Genomic DNA, 23389 nt, shown 5'->3' on the forward strand with positions numbered 1-23389 from the left:
GTGAGCTCTTGACTACCGCCTGAACTCTTCCGTCCAGGCCACTTTCAACGTCAAGGCTGCCTTCCCCCTACAGATCTCAAGCGACCGGGTCAGCCTTGTATCAGCGTCTCAAGGAACCAACAGATATCAAGGTTTACAAAAATGCAATAAAACACCCCGTCGCCCCACCTCAAATCGAGGGATCCGACATGGCGTGAGCTTCCGAACCACTCACACACTTCGCCATGAGTGGTAGAGCGGGCTTGACCAGAAGGCTTGAACGGTTCTTCCACTACCGAGTACCATGGCCGATAACGGGGGGTTTTTCCATGCTCGCTTCCTAGTACCTGGAGATGACTATGGGCCAACAAGGTTTGCAAGGTTTGCGTGAGCGCCTTGGGTCTTTGTACGAGGTAGCACATCAACCAGCGTTCCAGATCCAGGATTGTGGATACGCGACCATTCGGTCTCCTCCCAGCCGTCAACGCAACGACGACAATTTCTTCTGGAGAGACAGGTCTACGTTCGAGGTGTCCTAGTGACCCTGTGTCGGCCTCTCCTCCGCCTCTCCTCCTTGATATAGATTCCCCAGATCCCCCAGACTCTGACCCCCAGCTTTGCTTCAAGCAGGAAGATAACGACCTCTGTGACTTTTGCCCTTGATCAATCACATACAACCAGGAGGTACATTACACCCGTCGTTGAGGCGCGCCCAAATCAGCAGAAATGGAACTATCACCATCGCTGGTCCGGCTTTTTGTGAGTGGCGTGCTCTGTCACCTCAAAACTTCGTGTAGTCTGTCTTACTGACATGGCTCCTCCTGGCAGATCGTTCTGTTCGTTGCTCTGGGCTCCTTGACCTATGGTTACTGTGCGTCGATTATCGCAACCACACTGGGACAGCCTTCCTTCATCAGCTACTTTGACCTCGACACTCGATCCAACGCCACCGACTTGACTGGTGCCATCAATGGGCTTTTCCAAGCTGGCGGTCTCTTCGGAGCCCTCTCCTGCATCAAGTCGGCAGACTGGCTCGGTCGTCGAAAGGCAATCTTGGCAGCCGCCATCGTCACAATCATCGGAGGAGCTCTGCAGGCTGGCAGTGTGGACATTGGAATGTACATTGTCATGAGATTCGTCACTGGCTTTGGTATCGGTGAGTTGGTTCCTCCCCATCTGCGTGGGCGAAGTACCTTGATCCAACTAACCCGCCAAAATACAGGTGCTTTGGTCACTCTGGTTCCGCTTTATCAAAGTGAAATCAGCCCTCCTCGCATCCGGGGATGGCTGGTCGGCATGCACGGAGTCCTTATTTGCGTCGGCTATGCCGTAGCGTAAGTCCTTTTGATCTCCTTCGAAGCCCGTCTCGCGTTTATCACCCAGATAGCTTTTGGGCCTTTCAAACCAGCCCTGTACACCCTTCTGACTCTTCTTCTCCTTAGGTCGTGGGTCGGGTTCGGGTTCTACTTTGTGAATGCCAGCGGTGCTCAATGGCGAATCCCCTTGGCCATCCAGTGCTTCCCGCCATTGTTCCTCTCGCTGGGGGTGCTGTTCCTCCCAGAAAGCCCGCGATGGCTCCTCGATCACGATCGCGTGGAGGACGCCTTCAAGTCCTTCAAGGCGGTCCGCGCAGAGACAACCGACAGCATCCTGGACGACGAGGCCGCCATACACGCCGAGTTCAATTTGCTTCAAGGCCAGATCCTGCACGAAAAGCTGGAGGCCCTGTCCCTGATGGATCTTTTCCGCAACCCGCATATGCGAAAGCGATGCATCGTCGGGTTCCTCACGCTCTTTGGAGCCCAAGGCACCGCCACCCTGGTCATCAATAGTGAGTGGCGTGCAGGTGCCAAGTTGATCGTTCACTGACCGTCTGATCCCTCCTAGACTATGGTCCGTCGCTCTACGCTTCTCTGGGATTCGACACCGTCAATACTCTGCTGATCCAAGCTGGGTGGATCACTGTATGTCCTGTGGGCAACTGGATCAATGCTTTGGTGGTGGACAAGGTCGGCCGGACGCGGTTGCTGAGTAAGTTTCCTGGTGTGATCGGTGGTCTAGACGCCCTCTCCCATCTGACACCTGCGCGCCTCTAGTGTTCGGTTTCGCCGGCTGCGTCATTGCGCTGATCGGAGAATGCGTGACGGTGGACGTCTTCCAGCGCACCGGTCACCGCAGCGCCGCGAGCGCCGCCGTCTTCTTCCTCTTCCTGCACATCGGCTTCTTCTCCGTCTCCTGCGACGCGACCTCGTACATCTACGCCAGCGAGATCTTCCCCACGCCGGTCCGCGCGAAGGGCTTGGCCATCTCCGTCTCGGGCCTCTTCGTGGCGACCATCATCTTCCTCCAGTGCGCGCCCGAGGCCTTTGCCAACATCGGCTGGAAGTACTACATCGTGTTCATCGTCATCACCACCATCATCTTCTTCGTCGTCTGGTTCTGGTTCCCCGAGACCAAGGGTCGCTCGCTCGAGGACATCGGTGAGTTGTTCGGCGACTCGATCGAACCGGCACAGCTGGACGACAAGGTCCACGAGGAAAATGTGGAAGAGGTGCATCCCGGCGCGGGCCATGAGAAGTACTGATCGGCGGATGTCATCCAACCCGAATCCGAAAAGGATGTATTACTTGGTCCACCGTGCGATAGACTGGAAGACTCGAAAAGGACTGGACAATGCCTAGTTACTCAGGCTGGACCTCTTGTACGAAGAGGATCTGAAAGTGTAATTACTATTTTGATGCTTAGACGAGATGCGACAAGAACTTGAAGGCTGAGCCAGACTCGACGCGTTGGCGGCTGAACCTAGCATTTGAGAAATCATACTGCGATCAGAAGTACCTTTTGCTCATCTGGTTCCCGAGTTGTTAGCAAGCGGTGTTTCCTTTCCCCACATTGCCTCGCACGTAGAAAAGGAGTGCCCCGAGGGTGACCAGGTTCGCTGACGTTCCAACACGAAACCGTGGTGTGATTGAAGAGGAAAGGATGGAAAATCATGCTCCAGATGATATTTCGTCTGCTATATCATATATTCCAAGAACATCAGATGGTGGAATCTCGATGTCTTGGATCATCCCTCCACGAGGCCGTCATCCAAACCGACCTCGTCGAACAGGCGACTCTTGTGCGGACCGAACCAATCTTTCCATGCTCCTTCAATTCTAGCCATGCCGCCGCCATCTCAGACTTGTTTGTGCACAGGCAGCATGGGGATCTTGATATCTCCCATATCTCCCGCTGGGCACCTGGGGTCGAAGGGGGCGTCATTCTCGCATCTGGGGGATGTGGAGCAGCTCCGCAATTTCTCCCACGGGGCAAAATGTTCCATCCTTTTGCTGTGCTCTGGTTGGACCATGTTCGATCCCTTGCCTGCTTGCATTCCGTGCCACATTCACGATGGGGCTGCCTTCTCGCGCAAAAATCGACCTCGTTGCTTGTCGGAGTCTGCGGCGCGAGCTGGGTGATGTTTCCTCATTCCAGTTGATGTCGCCATTTTTGCGCGCCCTGCACTGACGGAGCCGAGTCCCCGCCCGTCTCAATGGCCACCAAGGCTCTGCGCAATAAGAAATGCCTCTACTGTGAACGGAAATTCGGCAAGGCCGAACATCTGAAGCGCCATCAGAGAGCGCACACGGGCGAGAAGCCGTTCAAGTGCGCACACTGCGGTCGCGAGTACGCACGCAGCGACGTGCTCATGCGACATGTCAGGAACCACCACTCGACGGCGGAAAAGCAGACCGTTGCCGCCTCGCCAGTCGTCAGTTCACAAACCCACGGGGATGGGCTAGTAGTGGAGGGGCACGCAGGTCAATCTCCTCAGTTGCGTCGAAGTGGTGGCCCGGCCTCTTCGATCCAGGCGCAATGCTCGAACAGTGACCACCTGGCGTCGACCACAGACAGCCAGAGACAGAGCACGGGAAACCCGGCAGATCAATCGAATCTCGAGGCCTCACAGCGAGCCAAACCCTTGCTCGGTCCCGAAAACCTGGGCGATCGAAGGGCTGCAGCTCCGCTTGAAGGCTTCGAAGACTGGCTGGGGCCTCAAGATCTGCCTCTGGCCGCCAACATGTGGGACGACCTGTCCCATTTCGATTTCATGAGCTTTACGAACGATGCACGCCTGAGTCTCTCCCCGTACCGCCCGCGGCAGACGCTCCATTCGCCGCCCAAGGACAACATATCCGATGAGAGATATGCCAAGATAGCAAGCCTGTGGCCAACCAAGAAACAGACGCCTCGCCGATTGATCCAGACTCTCTGGCGTGACGTGGCTTCTTTCCGCGAGGAGAATATCTTCTCCCAATCACTCACAACGGGGCTCGACGAGAGCGCACCACCAGAGACTGCTCCGGGCGAGGCCACGGATTCGAGATGGGGCTTGGATGAAGAACGGAGGGCGAGATTGATAGAGGACTGCGCCCCTCTGAACACCTCGTTCTGGCCCAAAGCGAACAGGGGCGGTGAACCGAGCATCAGAAGCAGTGCGAGCGACGCCCTCAGTCAAGATAGCAGCACGCCTGCAAAGTTCCCCTCGACGCAGATCCTGGACATCAGCCTCGACGTCTTCTTCCGGCGCTTCCACCACTTGATGCCGTTCATCCATGAACCGACGTTCTCCGCCAAGAAAACCTCCAGCACCCTCCTCTTTCCCATGTGCCTGATGGGGCTGACGATGCTCGACTCGGTGCGTGCGAAGAGATTCGTGAGATCTCATCTGGGCGACGCCATCGAGAGATGCCGCCGCGACCTGGTCGTGAGCTCGCAGAGAGGGGGTCAACTGGGCGACTTCTTAACCACCGTGGCAGCTGCGGTCCTGCTGTTGTCCCTGGCGGCGATCAATCCAAAGCAGCCACCGTCTGAACATTCTCGACTCCTCTACAACGAGACCATCAATGCCGCTCAGCGGCAGGGACTATTCACCCCTCAAGAAGGCGAAGAGCTGTCGTCGGCCCTCTTTCAATCGCTGGACAACGGTGCCATGTGGAGGGCTTGGACGCGCATAGAATCCGTCAAAAGATTGATCCTGTGCCTCATCATGTCTGACGGGTTTTTCTCAGCCCTGGACGATCATAACCCCATCATCAGGACTGAGCAGCTGCATTTCTATTTCCCCTGCAAGACCGAGTTGTTCCAAGCCGCCACGGAAAGACGATGGTCTCTGATGGTCAATGCGGGGTCATTGACGATCATGCCTCTGATGATTCCACAACTGGCGTCGGCCATTCTCCCTCCAGCCTCAGATGCTAGTGCGATTGGGTTCTTCGGTCTTTTCTCGACTGTCTGGGTTCGAATGTAAGTGTTATCGGTTCCTGGGAGCCCTTGAGGCCATTCCTTGTCAGGATTCTTTACTTGCCAACTACAGGTACCAGAGCCTTCGATTGTCCTTGCTAACACGAACCTGCTTGCAGTGTGGAGGCAAGACACCGGTATAGTCTTCTCGCTTCCGAGCACTCCAACCTTCCGATCCCAGCAGATATCTTTGCCCACGATGAGCACGCCGCGTCGATTGCTCCATTCCTGATGAAGATGTGGACATCGTACGGGGACACGATGTGCACCATCAACCCTAATTGCGAGGCTTTCTGGCACCATCTGAACATAAACATGACGGCTGACTTGGGAGTATTTGAGATCGCTTCCGGCAGGGAAGGGGCAGAAAGCGCAAAGAATGCCCTGGACGATATCGCGACCTGGTCCCAGACGGCCGCGGCGCGGCGGGCATGTCTTCATGCAGCACATACCTTCTCGTGCATGTCGAAACGCCGGCCCATTGACGGGACGTCGTACGAAGCAGAGATCGCTCTGGTGCACGCGGCGCTGGTCCTTGGTCTCTACGTCTTCGTGATGCCGCAGCCGGACGAAACAGATAACCAAGAGCAGCAAGCGCAGAGACCGCCCGAGGCATTTGAACTCCTGGACCAAGTGGACTGGAACGTCGTCGGCGAAACTGGCTTTACCAGCTACGGTACCACCAGCGCCGACATCGACATGGGCATAGACCCTACCATGTGCGCAGCGAAGGGATTCATTCAGAATGGTGGTCCGATCTCTTTCTCGGGCGTTGTGCAAAATGGCGGCTACGCCTCGGCGAGGAGGGTGCTTCTCGATTATGTCTATCTGTTGGAGGACGTGGGAACGCGCTACAATGTGATGGAGTTCTGTCACATCCTGCGCATACTGAGCGATGCTCTTATCGATTTTGACTCGGGAGGCGCCGAATAGCGTAAAAAGCGCAAGGGGCTCTGGCCGAGGGTAAGTATTTGTACATATGATGGCAAAGGTAGAATCTTTGTGTCTGTGCTCATTGCCTTACGTGTGTGTATGTACCTGACTTTGTCGATGTGTACCTAGCGAGCTAGGTACCTAGTGTGTAGAAGGGAAGACGACGAAACCCGCGGCAATGACGTGATACGCTTGACAAACCTTCGAGCAGGACCGCGACCGCAGCAAAGTTTTGTCTTCCCACACACTCTCGAGGTATCGTTTGCAATGCTACCGGTCATGTAGGACAATGACCACGCTGAACCTGCAACCAGACTCCTCCCTCCAGCATGTTCACCTCCCGCCACCCCGAAGACCGGTTCCGCCTTCGCATGCACCGTGCCCGCTCCGTCGACCTCACTAACGAAGAGCTCGTCGAAATCCGCGCCGCACAACGCACCTTTGAAGGGGCCTACATCCGCACGTCGCTCTCGCAGTTCTCCTTCGCCCTCGTGGTCCTCAAGATCTTCACCTCGGAATTCTACTCCATCGGTGCGCTCTTCGCGGCGTACGCCGTCGGGCTGCTGCTAGTTAGTGCCTACCGCAGACAGCAAGGGAATCGACAGTTCTTCAACGAGGTCGGGGATGACGGGCTGGGCAGGAAGAAATTCCGCACGAGTGGGAATGTGGTTATTGCGCTGACGGCACTGAGCATTGCGGCGTACGTGAGTCTGCTTGTCTTGACCTTGAAGCTGGAGACATGATACAATACTACAATGGCGGCAAGCCATGATACATCCGGTGATGATAACGAGAGAGCCTATGCGATGATGCTCAGCCATAAGAGACCGAGCTAGACTCGACCCAAGGACGAGATGAAATATGAGGCAACAGCCCGTGATTGGGCTCTCATTGCTCTGGTCGACAACCTCCTCGGCTCAAACATATACAACCACCCAGAAACCACGCGGAAAATGAGCTTTGGTAAAGCTGTTCGCTTAGGCACGTCGTCGACGTCTGCACGGGCTACTTAGGAAGCACACGGACGCATCGAATGTGGCAGTTTCGACGGTTCAGAACCCTCCATGTTACAGTGTTGCAGAGAAACAGCTGGAAATATGGCCTCAGCTGGGAACGGGCATGCCGTTATACTGTGTGAGAGAAACTGAGGCGCGATTTCAGCCATCATAGCACGATCTCTCAATCTCGACGTCGCAGAGAAGGATTCCCACGCACGCTGTTACCACGGATTTGAGAGACAAGATGGGCCTACGGGCATTGTCACCTGACAGGAGAAAGGGAAGGCACAAGTACAAGCAGAGGTCGAGCTATTGTCACGAAAACAGGATGCAGGACCCCGTGACGGATCAATGAGGACCTGCGATCTTGAGGTGGTGCGGAGGAAGAGCTGATGGCGACGCTGGTGTAGCTGCACACACCCTGTCTTCTATGTATCTCACTTGTGATCACAACCGAGGAGGTCGGTGATCACGGAGGAAGTGTTGACTTGTGATCGGACATGTACATGGGGAGGATGGCTGATCATAATATCCAACTTGGTTCATTGTCTACCATCTGCCAGATCACATGAGTTTTGGGCTGTTTTACGGAACAACATTAGTCCGCCAAGCCGCAACCTCACTCTGCAGTCACTGCCTCGAATTATTGCCTCGAACGAAAAATCAGAATGGCTTGGAACAATAGATCCCTTTGATTCACTCCCCTGGCCGTTGTAGATTCTCTTCTCTTCAACTGTATATAGATTTCCTTTCTTTTCTTCACACGAGCCGTAGTGGTGAGGGTTGAGGGTTGATGCTCGATCGCGCCCATCGTCGCCTCTACAAGTCGAGCGTTTGCCCTTTCCTCGTTTGCACCTTGACAACGCCTTTGTCGTTGCTTCCGTCTCCCTCACCGAGTGGGTCACTTGCTTCTACTGCAGGTGCAATCGTGCGGCTGCCTTTGATAATAATCACTGGAAGAGGCAGCTGCCTCCCACCTCTCAATCTCTTCTCTTCTCTTCTCTTCTTCGTTGCCAACCTTCCGAACTTCCCCTCTACTCTACGATGCATCCAAACCTCAGAAGCCTCCAGACATGGCGGAACAAGTCCCATTCCTCGAGCCATTGAAGACGGTTCACGAAAACCGCTCTGAGGAAGTATTCGGTACGGCACCCTTCCATTCTTCCCGGAAAGGCCTCTGAGCTAACTCATGGTCATCCAGTCCAGGCCTTTGTCATCGAGATACCAGCCAAGTTGACGAGCAAGGCATTGGGGTAGGTGACTCAGAGATCCTCCCGAGTGAGCCAGAGCTGACCACAGTGACTAGCATCGTCAAGCCCGTCATTCCCAGCGGCGGCAAACATCCTTCATTCAGTCACTTTCGGCGTGTATGCTCTCTCTCACACCTACCTTTGGACTTGACATGGCGCCGTGATTACGACGCACGCGGCCTCCAAACCGTCTTTCTGTTGGTGCCAAACACCGTCGTGTCATGGGACGATATCAAGGCCACGTTGGTGCCACACATCGATGTTGAAGGTCTTCCTCGATGCTTCGACGCTGTAGTCCCACGCCACGCACCTCTGAGTGCCGAGCAAGCTGCCCTCTGGACGGAACGGTATTGGCCATCAATCTACAACCCGGCTGCGCAGGTCATTCAAGATGCTCCACCTCTTCATCACCTTCGGCGGATACGAACTGTCCTCGAGGTCCCAGCCACAGATACCTACATGGAGCTCGCGAGGAGGGCTGCCGATGCTTCCAAGGAGTACGGCCACGGAAGAGGCGTGGGTGCTGTGGTGGTAGAACCAGAAACTTCAACCATCGTTGCTGTTGCCGGCGATGCTCGTTGGTGGTCAGATGATCCAGCCATCCATCAGTCGCTGATGGCAAACAATGGAGAAGGAAGACCCGAATATCACGCCGTCATGCGTGCTGTCGCCATGGTTGCCAACAAGGAACTTCGTCGACGCATCAGAGCTGGTGGTCACCTCAAGTTCAAGGACACCTGCTCTGAAACCCCATCTGGCCAAGCGCTCACACCCGTTGAAAGTGAATATGAAGCCGACGAACAAATCCTCCGTGACATTACCGCTGGAGTGGGCAATGTTGTCCTCGAAAACAATGTGAGCGATGCCGCCTCCGAAAAACGATCAGGTACCCGGTCCGAAGGTTATCTCTGCAGTGGACTCGACATTTATCTGACACACGAACCATGTGTGTGCTGTGCAATGGCTATGATCCATTCCAGATTCCGAGTCTGTATTTTTGCTCGCAAGATGCCAGGCAGCGGCGGCCTGTGCTCCGAACCCGGCGGCAATAGACTGGGATACGGCCTGTTCTGGCGTCGAGAGCTCAACTGGCGAGTCATGACATTCCAGCACACGCAAGCGGCTGCGGTCGAAGGCGAAGAAGCCTCGACAGACACGACAATATTCCATGCTTAGGAAGTCAATTATTGGGAATATCGCACAAGATCAACATCATCATCCTCATCAGGCGAAGTCGGCCACTCTGGTCCAATCGCCACCGCCGTTTTTCCTACGGAACTCAACACCTTCGCCAAAGTAGCCAGCATCATTCCATTGCTTCATGGTGTGGCCGTCGAAAGGCCCGTTTATCGCTCCACCGTCTCTGGCATCAGTCCATCTATACTCCCACAGTTGTGCCGTGGCATCATCAGCATTAGCTTGAGCATCTGTGTCGTCGGGCTGTGGAGGGTCGGTCCAGTCATTACCAGTTTCTCTTCGATATTGTCGAATGAGCAATTCTCTTTCCGTGTCGTAAACCTCTGCTTGGCCTCTGCCTAATAAGATAGCAGCTGCCCCGCTGATCTTTTCGACCTTTTCTTTTCGAGCCTGCTCCGCGGCCTCATCTTCTACTGCAGGATGCCCATCTGGCCCGCCATTTTCCTTTTTATGCCTGCTCTTGGGCTGCCATTTGGACTTCTTGTCTTTGGCCTTTGCAAGGCGAGCGAGGGCTTCCAGCACGGTTTCGCCACGTTCCAGCAGCGGAATGAGTTCAGCCAAAACATCGCCTGTTGACTTTGCATCCTCCTCCAAGTCACGTTTTCTTCGCTCTTCTTCTCGTTTGTCGGCAGCCTCCTTGGCCCGCTTCATTTCCTTCTTTGACATGCCTTCGAGCCAGACATCGTGAATCGCATCGGGATCAGCCGCTTTTCGTACGTAATTCCCCTGGTCGTCAAAGCGGCCCTCCTCCTGTTCTGCTCGCATGTTGAAAGCATCCAACTTGGGAGCATGGGACTTCTTGCTGCCGGCTCCCAGTTCGGGATCGATTTCGCCCGTACTTGCACGTGTTTCGTCGTCCACTTCGCTTTCACTGCTGCTCTCAACCTCATCGTCCTCTTCTTTTGCCTTGCCCTTTCCCCTGCTATGCAGCGAAAAATCAGCAGAGACATGTCCGCCACTCTTCGAACTTTGAATTTGGCCTTCTATCTCGTCTTCGTCAATGAAACGAACAGCTTTCTTCTTGCCGCCTCTTCGGCCGGCGTCGCCTTCCGAATCGTCTCCATCTTTGAAATCATCCTCCAGATCAGCGAACATGTCATTTTCAACCTCCCCCATGGATTTGTCCTTCTCCGCCCTTGCATTCGCTTTAGCTTTTTTGTCGGCGCGGGCGTTGAAGTTGTCATTGTCCGAGTCCGATTCGTAGCCGTCAATGTTGACTGCGCCGCGCTTCACTTGCTGACCACGTGCGCCGATGACATCTGCTTCCAGGATCGCATCTTCTTCTAATGCATCAGGAGCAAGGGCGGAGGGATTGCGCACGTCGAAGCGCGGTTTTTTGGTAGGTTGGCCGTAGAAGCCGTCGTCGGAGTCGGAAGTGGTGCGGACATAGTCTTCGGCTGCACGTTTGAAGCGAGGGGTGTTGTAGGCCATTGCTGCAGGTAGTTACCTGGGTTGGGTAGAGTTGGTTACAACCATTAATGTGGTCAAGCAGTAATAAAAGTTGCCCTGGTTGGCGGCTGAAATTGTGCAGCCAGTCGAATGATGTTCTCCGACCGCGGCCGCGGCACGACGTAGCTGCGTCACCACCTCACGCGTAGCGGGACGGTGCCTGGACTGGTCTTGCGACATCCATTTCACCAACTCGCCAGGCACTTAATCCTTTCTCCCTCTTCTTCTCAGTTATTTCCACTGGACGCCCTGTTTTACCCAGCGCTGACCCTCAGTCTCTCTTCCCTCTTATCGAGTTCGATCCCTGCTCTACAATTTCAAACATCCTCGCCCCGCACCGTCACCACTCTTGATCGCCTCCGTCGTTTCCTGGATTTACAACAGCCTGCGCTGTCCTGTTCCCTTCGGCACCTTCCTCTCACACTAAACAAAGCCAGGACGGTCCAAATGGTAAGTGTTTGCGTATGGAGCCTCTGTCCGCACTCACCAACATTCTCAGGCTTTCTACCAAGATCCGATGGACTACCCGGCCTTCTTGCGCGGTCCTCCTCCCTTGGGCCGCTCGATGGGTGGCCGGTTCGACGAGTACTACCGCTGCTATCCTGTGGTCATGATGAGCGGGCCTGATCGAAAGAATGTCAACTATGGTGGAAAGGTGTTCATGCCGCCTTCGGCCCTGGACAAGCTGACAAGACTCCACATTACATACCCCATGGTATTCGAGCTGATAAACGGAAATGCTGGCAAAAGTACCCATGCTGGTGTTCTTGAGTTCATCGCAGAGGAAGGGAGGATATACTTGCCACAATGGGTATTCCCGCTGGCTCAAGAAGATGCAAGGGCACATCGCTAACATCTTCGGGATAGCTGATGAAAACTCTCGAGTTGGACCCCGGCGACCTTCTTCAGATCAAATCCACTGATCTCCCTCCCGGCAAATTCATCAAGCTCCAGCCTCAGTCACCCGCCTTCCTCGACATCTCCGATCCACGAGCCGTCCTCGAAAACGCATTCCGGAACTTCTCCTGTCTGACAAAGGGCGATATCTTTACATTTGAGTACAATGATCAGACGTACGATATTGCGGTTCTGGAGATTAAGCCAGACACAGACTCACACTCCATCGTGACCATGGAGACCGATCTAGAAGTTGACTTTGCCACCCCGGTTGGATACGTCCCTCCAGAGCGAACGAGCGGGACAAGCACACCTAGAAGTGGCGTGGGCAGGCCACACGGTGGACCAGTACATTTTCAGGGAACCATGGCACAGTCAATCAACTACGGAAGCATAGCGCCTTCATCAAACACAGCTGCGGCCGGTGCCCGTGCCGTCTCCTCGCATTTCCTTTCGGAAGGTCATAAGCTCAGTTCGAAGAGGGGATCGAAAGCTCCGACGCCTAATGCATCTACACCAGTAGGCGGAGTGTCCACAAATGCCGCGAAGCCCCCACCAACGAGGAGAACAAACGGACCCCAGCCCTTGCGCCTGGCGCCTGGAAAGCTGTTCTTCGGGTACGAAGTCAAGCCATTGCGCAAGCGGGACGAAAATGGCGAACCTGTTGGCGGTGATGAAGTGAAACCTCACTTTAAAGGACAGGGCCAGACACTACGCCAGAAGAAACGAGCAGGAGGCGGAGGGACGGATAGCGGGACAGCGAGCGGCGTGAACAGTGATGCAGAAGGGAGAGCCAAGCCCAAGGGCAGTGGACGGAGGTAGCAGATGTCACTTGGAGGGGATTGCTTGATTGACCAACTGCATTGATGCATAGCGAAGGCGCTCCTGAGCTGGATGCACATAGAGGATCAGCGACATACAAACCCACAGACAGAGGTTTGAGCAAGGACGAGTCATGGGGATTTTCTGTCAACCATTCGTGGAACCGTGTTTGATTTTGAAGGCTAGAAAACCGTCCCACGTCTTTCTAAAGATGGAGTGTTTGTCTAAACCTCCATAGATGGACCTGGATAATTACATGTAGATATAGAATCTTCAGCCTCGTCCGGAAAACAATACCCCGAAGACCGCGCAACTGGCCTCCGTGTACACATCTACGTCATACAACGTCAGACCACGCGCCTGCATTTACACTGGCTGAACTTATGATTCTCCAAGGCTGAATGCAGTGGACTACAATTGAGAGACGCAGAACCCAAGCATCAACAACCAATATCCCTGCCTTTCCAAGACCGATGATACCAAGATGCCCGCCATAGATCCCGCCATTGCGCGCGCCCTACACCTCGATGCAGGCACTGCCCACATTTCCGCCCACGGCGGCTCTGGCTTTGCATCAACATTCCGCATCACCACGGCCACCACGGCCTTCTTCGTTAAACAGTCCCGCTCTCCGGGCGCGGACGTCATGTTTCAGGGGGAGCATGCCTCTCTCAACGCCATTCACGATGCCGTGCCCAGCCTGTGTCCAAAGTCTTTCGCCTGGGGACCATTGGAGAAGGGAGGCGGATACTTCCTTGCCACAGAATTTCTGGACCTCAATGGGCGGACATCGTCGCGGACCAGGAGCGGAGGTGGCAGTGGCAGTGGTAGCGGAATGTCTCTTGCCCAAAAACTCGCAAAGTTACACACGACTCCCGCCCCCGTCCCTGAAGGGCACGACGCGCCTCAGTTTGGATTCCCGGTCACGACGTGCTGCGGGGATACGCCTCAAGACAATACCTTCACCTCCTCGTGGGCAGAGTTTTTCGGGAAGCGACGGCTCCTCGCAATCCTCGAGAAGGCGGAGGAGAATAACGGGAGAGACCCGGAGTTGCGGCGGGTTGTCGAAAGGACCGTCCACGAGGTAGTGCCCAAGCTGCTTGGGAGCAGCCATCTGGGTGGCAAAGAGGGGATCAAGCCGGTCGTCGTGCATGGCGATCTGTGGTCAGGCAATAAATCCAAAGGCAGCTTCGTCGGCCGCGACAATGCGACTCCGGACATGCCGGGACCGACGGAGGACGTGGTCTTTGACCCGTCGTCCTGTTACGCGCACAACGAGTACGACTTTGGGATCATGCGCATGTTTGGCGGGTTTTCGTCGTTCTGGCAGGAGTACCACGGGCTGGTGCCCAAGACGGAGCCCGTAAGCGAATACGAGGACCGAGTGTCGTTGTATGAAAGTGTGAGGCTCCCTTTCGGTTTTTGATGCTCTTTCTGTTCCATGGGGTTCACTCTAACGCAGGCTGATCTATTTTCTGCAGTACCATCACCTCAACCATTACGCAATCTTTGGAGGCAGCTACAAGTCCGGGGCCATGGGAATCTTGAAGAAGCTGGTGAGAAAGCACGGCGAGCACCAATAACTGTGGTTCAACGATACGTGCAACGACGATGACTCTTTCATCTTGGTGTGCTTCTGAAACATACAGAAGTGGGAAATGGCGTCTCGAAAATATAAGACCTGCGCGGTGTTCATATTGTGCGAGAGACGGGTTGTGGCCCGCCATCTATATACGTACCTAGGTTCAACGCATAATATACTCGTAAATCTATGTGGATACGGAGTACGGCGCAATGGGTCCATCCCCACCGCGTATTATGACTGGAGGCACCCGACATTGTCCAATGAGTCGGCAGCCGATTATCTGGCGCCCTTTGTTAGACACAACCAGGTCCATGTTCCCCCTCTGCTGGTCTAGAAACTTACATATCCCTTCTGTTTTGATTCTTATGCTTCCGCCCCCCAACTGGACGTGAGTCTGGCGTCAGCATCGTCGCCCATTCCGCTGAAGCTGGTATAGCCACTCACCTCTCAACTCTTCCCGTATCGACTCCCACGGCCACGAGGTGATGGTGCGGGTCAAGGACGGCCAAAAGCCCAGGGCTCGCTGGAGCCCGGACGAAAGCTACGACCGCCACAAGCGGCCTCGATGGCGACCATTGCTGCTCCTGGCTGCGGTCGTCGTCGCCGTCGGTGTTGCCTTCAAAGATGACCTTCACAGACCACACTTATACCTGCTGCCTCTCATCCCGTCTTCGCTTCTCTCATTGGATCAGCGTGTTGCCAGGATCATGGCCGTGACTCCGCTGATGGGTGAGTCCACCCTCTGCCGCCAGAATGGCACCTACGAGTTTCTCTCCGCTGACTGCGCTGCCCACAAAACCCAGACGGACATGATGATTTGGCGTGGAGCGTCCGCTGGCACTTCCGCAACCATATCTACGACCAAGACTTCCGGTCCAAGTTCGAGGGCGGCGGCATGCCGGACCATTTCGACCTGGCCCGGCTGAAGCAGGGCCGGCAAGGCGGGCTCTTCTGGAGCTGCTTCATCGACTGTCCCGCCGACGGGTTCGACTTTTCCAATGCAAACTACGCTTCCAGTGAGTTTTTCCATGTCCGGGGGAATTGGCCCAGAGTGTGTGACGTTCTCCCTAACGTCGTGGCAGCTGTCGTTCTGGCGCTTTCGCAGATGGACCTCATACATCGCCTGCAGGCCGCCTACGCCGACGTCTTCTCTCCAGCCACGCTCGACAGTACCGCGGCCCTGACGGCCTTCAGGCGCCATGGGAAGTTGCTCTCCCCGATCGGGCTTGAAGGGCTCCATATGATCGGGAGGAATGCATCGATGCTCCGCCTCTACCACCAGCTAGGAGCGAGATATGTCACGTTGACCCATAATTGCCACAACGCCTTTGCAGACGCCGCGCAGCTTGCGGCTCATGACGACCCCCATGGCCTGGACGCTGCTATCCCTGCAGCACCACACTGGGGCGGCCTGAGTCCTCTGGGCACTCAGCTCATCCGTGAGATGAACCGTCTGGGCATGATCGTAAGTGGTACTTCGCTCCCTGGACGAATTCGCTCTGACCCATGTCGCCCAGGTCGATCTGGCCCACGTCCACCCGGCGACCATGCACGACGTGCTCGCGGGCAACCAGACCAAGTCGTTCCCCGGCAGCCGGGCGCCCGTCATCTTCTCGCACTCGTCGGCGCACGCGCTGTGTCCTCACCCGCGCAACGTGCCGGACCACATCCTCCCGCTGGTCCAGCAGACCGACTCGGTCGTCATGGTGACGTTTGTGCCGGGCTTCATCTCCTGCGTCAACTCGACCACCCCGGGCACCATCCCGACGTTCTACCCGGCCAACTCCACGCTGGATTGGGTCGCGGATCACATCATGTACATCGGCGGCAAGATCGGCTTCGAGCACGTGGGGATCGGGAGCGACTTTGACGGGACGCCCACCACCCCCCGCGGCTTGGAGGACGTGAGCAAGTTTCCCGACCTGTTGAAGGAGCTCTTGAAGCGCGGTCTGAGCGACAGGCAAGTCGAGGGGATTACGGGAGGCAATCTCCTGCGCGTGTGGAAGAGGGTGGAGGAGGTGGGCAGGGAGATGCAGCGGGAGGGTGTCACGCCCATGGAAGACGACATCTAATCCTCAAATTAGAGGGTGGATGAGACAACAGAGGTTCAGGCTGGGACTCGGATTCAAGCCTGCCTGTGGGCTCACCCTGCAAGAGCAACTCGTGCGTGAACGATTCCGTCTCAGTAATCGAGAGCACTTCTGGACAGACTTGGAACTTGGATTTGCACAGACTAGACATGAGAGGTCCTTGACAAATGAAGGACAATACGGATAATAACCCCAACTGAATCAAACCTTCACCTAGACAATCTTCACCTAGACAATCTTCACCTAGACAATCTTCACCTAGACAATCTTCACCTAGACAATCTTCACCTAGACAATCTTCACGTCCACATCGTGCATGTCGGGGGGAAACTTACATTGTGCACCACGCGCACAGTTATCTCCGTGAGGGCAGCGATGACCATAAAGACAATCCGCGACGTTGCACGACAAGCCAAACGAGCAAGGGGTCCGGCGTGCATTGGCACGCAAGGCGGGCCACTGCTCCTCGGGCAGCCGTCTGCCGTGCTCGTGCTGACAATTTCCGTACTTCTCTAAGTACGGACAACTTCCCCGGAGATGGAACCAGTTGCAGAGTTTGCGCGCCGACAAGCGAGCGAAGTCTTGTTGGGAATAGCTGAGCGGCGCGTCCACGCGGTGGCCCATTTTGTTTCGCAACACCCCCGATGTCACAGGCACTCCGGCTACTGGCAACCTTTGCTGCTGGGTGGTGGCAGCAGCAGCAAAGTTGGGCGTCACTGCTGGGGGAGCTCTCGCCACCACCATTGCGTAGTCTGCTGAAGGAGTGTCTGGGGGCGTGGGGTGGGATGACACCCGGCGCTTGACGTTGCCCAGCTTCTGGCTTCTGAAGACCTTGTCGAACGCGACGGTGCGGAATCGGTCCTTGATGTCGGCCAGTTCCTGGGCAAACGGCGGACCTTCTAGGAGGAGGATGCGTCGGCGGTCGGTTTCATGCTGGGCGAACGGCCCAAGCAGTCGGGCGTATCCATTGTCGGCCGTGCCGCCAAAGAATACGCGTTCACAGTGCACATCGGCCAGATCGCGTCGAAAAGTCGCTTGGTGCGAAACATCAGCGTTGTTGACACCACAGCAACTTGTCTCATCGAGGGGGGAGCCTTACCCTTGACCTTTTCGTCCGAGCACTCCTTACCATTACCTGCGTCCACAAAATCACACATGGCGTCACCCATGTTGAAACCACGAATGAACTCGTCGAGGGAGGTGGATTCGGCGAGAATCTCTTTCTCCTTATACGTCTTGGCCAGTCCTTTCACGTTCGCGTACACACGAACTATCACTTGTACCTGGTGTGGTGTGGAGGTGGGCGAGGATCGAAGCTCCTCTTCAACGGCCTGTTTGAGCAGGCTGGCTGTATTCTTCCCGCCATTCATGCCCTGTTTAACGAGCTCATCTTCAAACTGGATTCATACGCTCAGCGAGGCTCTCCGCTGAATGTGAGGGGATAGGGAAGGATAATACCGGCATACAGTCGCCGTCGATCACAACCGAGGCGAAAACGAGACGAGCCTGCCCCAAGGTCAGGTCAGTCAAAGGGGGCAAATGAAGAACCAAGCGCATGTTCTTACCTTTTCAAGCTGTAAGGCTTGGATCTGCTCCTCGACGCCTTTAACTTTGTCACGAGTCATCTTGATCACGTCCTTCTTGTCATGGAGCTCCGCCTCAGCGTCGGATAACTTCTTGGATTGCTGTTCGATGTGGTCGAACAGACTCTAGATCGATCGGAAGTGACCAAAGCCAGCCCAAGCCTCGTGAGTTTACCGTACCATGATCAGTGAATGCTTCTTGTCGTCATGACTCTTGCACAAATCCCATTCCGCCTTCAAACCCTGCAGCTGCACTTGCGGACCCGACATCTCCTTTTTCAATTCAACCCACAGTCCAAACAACACAGAAAACTATGCTGGCAGTGTGCACAAGACCGTTGGATGGGGGAGAGGCTGAGGAACAAATTTATATATTGGCCAAGGCACCGACAAATACGAGGTATCTGGTCCTAGCCACGCAAGCGTGCTGACTCGCCTTGAGGTTGGTTACACAGCATGCACTTCGCCGAATCGCAGGAGGACAAGTCATCATCCCCCCCCCTACGCCGGGCGTTTCAACGGTCTACCCAAGCAGACAATTTTCCGTCGGTTGTGGATTCTCAAACAATCAGATCGGCTGGCTGGGTCGCAGCTTATACGACCTCGGGAGCGGCGATGAGCATATAGGACAGCCCGAACACCTCTTCTTTCTCACTAGCGAGCAGCGTACTCATTCGGCCCCTCCAAGTTCCATGCCCCCATCAAGCCACCATTTCCTTCTTCGAAACATACGTGCCAAATTTCATCCCCTCGGGCACCTTCATCCACTGCTTGGTGACTGGGTCCAGAATGCCTTCTTCGCAACGCTTCCACGCCTCTCGAATCATCTCTGCCTTCTTCGGGGTGCGAGGTTTCATGTCGATAAGGAAGTCCCTGGGTTGTACCGTGGTTCCACCCACGAAGTCTTCAATATCCGGAACGATAGGCTTCCCGTCTGGACCGATCGGCTGGTCAATGTTGAAAGCCCAGACGATGCGGGCGGTGGCAAGAAACAGCGAACGTTCGGCGATGTGCATCCCCTGGCACATGCGACGGCCGGCTCCGAAGATCCAATTCTGGCGTTGATTCTCTTCAGGGTTGGTGGCAGACTGAAATTCACTCTGTGAGTCGTTGATGAATCGCATGGGATCGTACTTGCGAGGGTTGGGGTTGCGTTTTGGGTCCATGTTGATTGTCCTGTTTTCGCGTGAGCGAGGATCGAAACATGTCGGCCCGCCGAAAGGAGAGTTCATAGAGGTCTCAAGCCCTTACCAATTGTTGTTGACGACTGCCGCGCCCTTGGGAATTCTGTAACCCATATAGTGGTCTTCCTGGATTAAGCCGTGAGGCGATCCCAGAATCAAAGTAGGCATCCACCGAATGGCTTCTTTCACACACGACCGAATGTAGGGACAGTTGGGTGCATCATCCATCTCCGGCATCCGATCGAAGCCCACGACTCGGTCAATTTCCTCTTGGGCAGCCTTTTGGGCCTCGGGAAAAACTAACATCGCTTGGATGAATCCCACCAGTGTTCCGGAGGTAGTGTCAGAGCCTCCTTCGAGCAGCGAACCAGAGATATATGCAGCCTGTTCGTCGGTGAAATGTTCCTTCTCTTGGGAGAGGAAGACGTCAACGCTGAAACATGGCTTTTCAAGCATGTCACGTTAGTTTCTGCTGCGGGAAAGAACGGAACGAGGAGGACAACAAACTCGAGCACGAAGCAATAACGTCCTACATACCAAACAGGTCCCACGTAAAATCCTTTCCTTGACGTCATTCCAGTGGCCAGTGTATAGCTTGCGCTCCTCCCGATACAGTTCTCTTGCGTACCGATATTCCGGGTTCAACGGGGCCGGAATGTGTCGAAGGATGGGGAAGCAGTCCATGATCTGAGCGCTCGCGCTAGCAGCTATCTTGCCCCATCTCTCGAAACCCTGAGAATCAGAATTCAGTTAGCACGATGGAGCAGAAAACCTCCCCCACCCTAAAAAAAAGGAGGGGGGAGGGGGAGGGGGAAGAACAAGTCACCCGGAAGAATTGAAGCATCCGTGGATCTTCTGTACTGATGGTACGGAAGCCGTAAACCATCTGAGTTGTCAGCGAGCTGGTGTATCTTCTCAGGTGCAGAACAAAGTCGTTCGGTCGCTCTAGCAGGCCTAACAGCATGTTTTTGTTCTCGAGATCCTGATAGGGGATATAGGCTACGGCCGTCTTGATGTTGAGCGTATTGTGCATCATCTTGTGGACGAGTCTCCACATCGGTCCATATTTCTGGGATGAATTAGCATTTCCTGCTTCCCCGATTGCGTTGGGACCAGGAGCGAACCATGGTGACGAATCGCTGATAGTTACTCGCCACATCGTGTGCGAGATACATGTCCGGCCTCGAGGAGTAAATGGCACTGCGGTCGTGCATTAAATCTTTCACGGTCTTGGGCGACGAAAGAACAATCATGGTCTTAGTTCCTAGTATCAGCGAGTAAATCGGTCTGGCGTGGCTCCTGTATCAGCCACGGAATTGAAGGCGGCGACAGTAGCGGGACTGGTACTGACCCATATTCTTGGGCCCATTTTTGAAATTGAATATGGGGCCGCTCCGTCGGGATCTATGACGATCAGGCTCAGCCAACGGAGGCTCAGCTGTCGCTCTATTTCTATTCTTACCTGGTGAATATTTCCCAGGATTGGCACCGTGGGAGGACCAGGGGGGAAATCCGCGGGTCTGCTGCCAATTTGGAGAATTTTGTAAGCCGCATACAAAATGATGCCTGCTGCAACTGCGGCGAGGGCCATGGGAGGTAGATGGTGATCCATGCTGCACAAGGGAGAGTACACACGACCGAGCCGTGGTTTCTGAGGAGCAGCGTATGTTACCTCCCCTCACATGTTTTGTTATATATTCTGCTGAACCCTGCGTTATGAGAGAGTCGTCGACCGACTCGGGCCGATACCCTAGGCCTCCGAGTTAGTATCATGCATTTCCCGAGGGGAGGAAAGTATTCAGGATCGCTTCGTTGGCTCCGGGGTGTTCGTCCGGAGCCCGGGATCGACTTTCGTGGTCGTTTCGTGAGAGAGCGTGAGTGGGGGGCTTTGTGAACGCGATATGTTGAGCTTTTTGGACGATTCCCAGCCCAGCGATGATGGGATGTCATGCAACCGGAGAGTCTCAGGACTTGGTGGCTCGGAGTCTTCGGCTGCGCATCCGGCACCAGCCAGAGGTCAAGGTCAAGCTATTGCTTTTATCGAATGCCAACTGAGCTCTTGATTGCCTCCCCGCCTTGATCAAATCGATACAGTAAGGCTCATTGCCCTGTCGCAAGTTGAAAAAGGGTCACGAAGCCCAAGTTATGGCACAGACGTCCCGTGTTAGAAGTCCGAGCAAGTTTGCTCATGTGGTGCTCCGTACCAGCAGCGACAATCTTCAGAAGATGGTGCAATTCTACAAGGATTTCCTCGGAGCCAGCGCCGCCTTTGAAAACGATTTTCTGTCCTTTCTCACCTACGACGATGAACACCATCGTATTGCGATCGCGGGCATCCCGGGAACTGCGCCAAAGAATATCAAGTCTTGCGGATTAGAGCATACGGCATTCAGTTTCGACACCCTGGATGACCTGCTTGAGGCATATACACAGCGCAAAGCCATGGGTATCCTGCCCATGTGGAGTGTGAACCACGGTCCGACTACCAGTATATACTATGCCGACCCGGACGGCAATCAGATCGAGACGCAGGTGGACAACTTTGAGACGGCCGAAGAAGCGACCGAGTTTATGAAGTCCAAGTATTTCGAGGAAAATCCCATCGGGACCGACTTCGACCCCGAGGAGATGATCGAAAAGCTGCGCAATGGGGTTAGTCCTGAGGTGTTGAAGAAGAGAGTGGAAATTGGTCCTCGTAGCATTCTGGCGCACTGAATTCCTCTATAAATCAAAGAAGGTTCAGGATGGGATGATGTGGCCGAATCCGACGGACAATCATGATCACTCTGTCCCAGGGGTCGATAAGGTTGATCTCTTTTTCAGCCGACATTTGCCAGCAGTGTCTCCTCAGGAATACAGAGAAGTATATACCGCCATATTGGCGCGACTCTCTCTGTATGTATTTGCCAGTCGCCTGAACACCTTGCTGATTTTCCCGAGTCGTGACTGCGTGTAAGCAACTTGGAGCCATGGCGGTGCATGCTGCGCGTTGAAAAGCCTCCAAGGTGCCATTCTTGTTCCTCCGATGCCATAGTTGTCTACCTGCTGCGACTCGGCACCACGCGACTGTATCGCTCTCGGTGGTCCTCCAAGGTGTATTCGAATCAAGACCTGAGGGCTGAGGTGATAAAAGGTGGGAGACGGGCGACGCGGTGTGAAGCAGCGAGGGTAAAAGAAGCGACAATCAACAGCCCGCAACTGAGCACACACGCACTGCGTATCTTGTTTGTGCCATGAAGCAAGGGCATCTGAAACTTCGTGCATGATTTACGGCTTCTTGATGGCGGAACGCAATTGATCTGGTGGCTTCACTGGATCGAATGCTTGGCAATTGTGTTGGTCTGATTTCACTGTCACTCACTTCCTGACTATATTAACCTTATCTATATGGCTTGATCTTGAGCCGAAGGCAGAGAAAGATATCTCGCACGATGAGAGACGCTTCGCTGCCAACATGCCGCTCAGGAACTTGATGGAAGACCGTCTCTCGGGACTTTGCAACCGCACGAGCAAGTTACTCCAAGCTGTCAAGTCCATCAGATCAGCTCATCCTCGCCCTCAATCTCCAGCGGCATCTGCCACCAAGGCGAGGTGGTGTTCCCGCATCGGGATTAGATGGCTTCACAGACGTTGAGCATGGCCGACTTGCAGATGCGCACACCGTGTATTCGATCGGGTCCAATGCCAAACCCTTCAAAGAGGCGATCGGCGGTATACTGGACAGTGAGGGCACACTTGTATGGACGACACCGAATTCTACGTATCTAGAGGACTGCGGGGAGCATCCAATGGGCGGAAGCAGCTTACGACTTTCGTTCGCGCCGGCTGTACAACAACTTCCTTCTGGACGTCGTGGGTGCTGTTATATCAAACATCTGCGGGAAGAGATCTGACCTTGTTCTGCACGAGCGAATCCTCGAGCCCTTGCGAATGAAGCGGGCCTTCACCCGCAGCGACGAATATTCCGATGATGACAATCACGCACGAGGCTATTCAATTCTGGGAACGGTGACTGGATGCTGCTGCAATCTCCTGGACTCAAGGACGGGAGCTTGCAAGTTGCCTCAGGTTACATGCGAAGCACGGTCCACGATATGCTGCTCTGGGCCAAAACCGTCGTGGAAGCAAAAAAAAAA

General features: G+C 54.9%; 8 protein-coding genes across 9 annotated transcripts; 6 read left to right on the forward strand and 2 right to left on the reverse strand.

Annotated features, from left to right (window-relative positions):
- Positions 1-257: 257 nt before the first annotated feature.
- On the forward strand, positions 258-2854 carry PV07_04773 (uncharacterized protein). The gene is made up of 6 exons (XM_016391617.1): positions 258-738; positions 808-1135; positions 1202-1313; positions 1422-1810; positions 1867-2010; positions 2076-2854. Exons 1-6 carry the CDS (start codon positions 706-708, stop codon positions 2561-2563), a joined length of 1494 nt encoding a protein of 497 aa, XP_016249136.1. The 5' UTR covers positions 258-705; the 3' UTR covers positions 2564-2854.
- A 3528-nt stretch (positions 2855-6382) lies between these two features.
- Positions 6383-7880, forward strand: PV07_04774 (uncharacterized protein). The gene has a single exon (XM_016391618.1). It carries the CDS (start codon positions 6528-6530, stop codon positions 6939-6941), a length of 414 nt encoding a protein of 137 aa, XP_016249137.1. The 5' UTR covers positions 6383-6527; the 3' UTR covers positions 6942-7880.
- A 6-nt stretch (positions 7881-7886) lies between these two features.
- Positions 7887-11143, reverse strand: PV07_04775 (uncharacterized protein). The gene has a single exon (XM_016391619.1). The coding sequence runs from the start codon at positions 11072-11074 to the stop codon at positions 9671-9673; it is 1404 nt and encodes a 467-aa protein (XP_016249138.1). The 5' UTR covers positions 11075-11143; the 3' UTR covers positions 7887-9670.
- On the forward strand, positions 7909-10004 carry PV07_04776 (uncharacterized protein). Its single transcript, XM_016391620.1, has 3 exons — positions 7909-8339; positions 8398-8449; positions 8503-10004. Exons 1-3 carry the CDS (start codon positions 8270-8272, stop codon positions 9620-9622), a joined length of 1242 nt encoding a protein of 413 aa, XP_016249139.1. The 5' UTR covers positions 7909-8269; the 3' UTR covers positions 9623-10004.
- Positions 11144-11243: 100 nt separating the features above from the next.
- On the forward strand, positions 11244-13139 carry PV07_04777. Of its 2 annotated transcripts, XM_016391621.1 has the most exons (3): positions 11244-11542; positions 11592-11903; positions 11960-13139. In XM_016391621.1, exons 1-3 carry the CDS (start codon positions 11540-11542, stop codon positions 12809-12811), a joined length of 1167 nt encoding a protein of 388 aa, XP_016249140.1. In that variant the 5' UTR covers positions 11244-11539; the 3' UTR covers positions 12812-13139. The 2 variants fall into 2 exon arrangements, with proteins under 2 accessions (XP_016249140.1, XP_016249141.1); XM_016391622.1 differs by having other exon boundaries at positions 11592-13139.
- Positions 13140-13217: 78 nt separating this feature from the next.
- Positions 13218-14589, forward strand: PV07_04778 (uncharacterized protein). Its single transcript, XM_016391623.1, has 2 exons — positions 13218-14213; positions 14293-14589. Exons 1-2 carry the CDS (start codon positions 13296-13298, stop codon positions 14392-14394), a joined length of 1020 nt encoding a protein of 339 aa, XP_016249142.1. The 5' UTR covers positions 13218-13295; the 3' UTR covers positions 14395-14589.
- A 144-nt stretch (positions 14590-14733) lies between these two features.
- On the forward strand, positions 14734-16699 carry PV07_04779 (uncharacterized protein). Its single transcript, XM_016391624.1, has 4 exons — positions 14734-15125; positions 15200-15412; positions 15479-15861; positions 15914-16699. The coding sequence occupies exons 1-4, from the start codon at positions 14882-14884 to the stop codon at positions 16466-16468; spliced, it is 1395 nt and encodes a 464-aa protein (XP_016249143.1). The 5' UTR covers positions 14734-14881; the 3' UTR covers positions 16469-16699.
- Positions 16700-16774: 75 nt separating this feature from the next.
- PV07_04780 (uncharacterized protein) lies at positions 16775-18339 on the reverse strand (the record flags this gene model as incomplete). Its single annotated transcript, XM_016391625.1, has 5 exons — positions 16775-17520; positions 17586-17883; positions 17945-17992; positions 18052-18195; positions 18250-18339. 5 exons carry the CDS (start codon positions 18337-18339, stop codon positions 16775-16777), a joined length of 1326 nt encoding a protein of 441 aa, XP_016249144.1.
- Between the last annotated feature and the right edge of the window lie 5050 nt (positions 18340-23389).

This window comes from Cladophialophora immunda, assembly GCF_000835495.1.
Source record: "Cladophialophora immunda strain CBS 83496 unplaced genomic scaffold supercont1.3, whole genome shotgun sequence".
Lineage (NCBI taxonomy): Eukaryota > Fungi > Ascomycota > Eurotiomycetes > Chaetothyriales > Herpotrichiellaceae > Cladophialophora > Cladophialophora immunda.

Bases quoted from the DNA above. Each gene is read 5' to 3' on its own strand.
- PV07_04777 (XM_016391621.1), top strand. The intron at 11,904-11,959 runs GTATTCCCGCTG...TCTTCGGGATAG, and splicing joins GGATATACTTGCCACAATGG to CTGATGAAAACTCTCGAGTT.
- PV07_04774 (XM_016391618.1), top strand. From the start codon at position 6,528: ATGTTCACCTCCCGCCACCCCGAAGACCGGTTCCGCCTTCGCATGCAC.
- PV07_04776 (XM_016391620.1), top strand. From the start codon at position 8,270: ATGGCGGAACAAGTCCCATTCCTCGAGCCATTGAAGACGGTTCACGAA. The intron at 8,340-8,397 runs GTACGGCACCCT...ATGGTCATCCAG, and splicing joins CCGCTCTGAGGAAGTATTCG to TCCAGGCCTTTGTCATCGAG. The intron at 8,450-8,502 runs GTAGGTGACTCA...CACAGTGACTAG, and splicing joins TTGACGAGCAAGGCATTGGG to CATCGTCAAGCCCGTCATTC.
- PV07_04778 (XM_016391623.1), top strand. From the start codon at position 13,296: ATGCCCGCCATAGATCCCGCCATTGCGCGCGCCCTACACCTCGATGCA. The intron at 14,214-14,292 runs GTGAGGCTCCCT...TATTTTCTGCAG, and splicing joins GAGTGTCGTTGTATGAAAGT to TACCATCACCTCAACCATTA.
- PV07_04773 (XM_016391617.1), top strand. From the start codon at position 706: ATGGAACTATCACCATCGCTGGTCCGGCTTTTT. The intron at 1,314-1,421 runs GTAAGTCCTTTT...TCTTCTCCTTAG, and splicing joins TGCGTCGGCTATGCCGTAGC to GTCGTGGGTCGGGTTCGGGT. The intron at 1,811-1,866 runs GTGAGTGGCGTG...GATCCCTCCTAG, and splicing joins CGCCACCCTGGTCATCAATA to ACTATGGTCCGTCGCTCTAC.
- PV07_04775 (XM_016391619.1), bottom strand. From the start codon at position 11,074: ATGGCCTACAACACCCCTCGCTTCAAACGTGCAGCCGAAGACTATGTC.
- PV07_04779 (XM_016391624.1), top strand. From the start codon at position 14,882: ATGGTGCGGGTCAAGGACGGCCAAAAGCCCAGGGCTCGCTGGAGCCCG. The intron at 15,126-15,199 runs GTGAGTCCACCC...CACAAAACCCAG, and splicing joins GGCCGTGACTCCGCTGATGG to ACGGACATGATGATTTGGCG. The intron at 15,862-15,913 runs GTAAGTGGTACT...CATGTCGCCCAG, and splicing joins TGAACCGTCTGGGCATGATC to GTCGATCTGGCCCACGTCCA.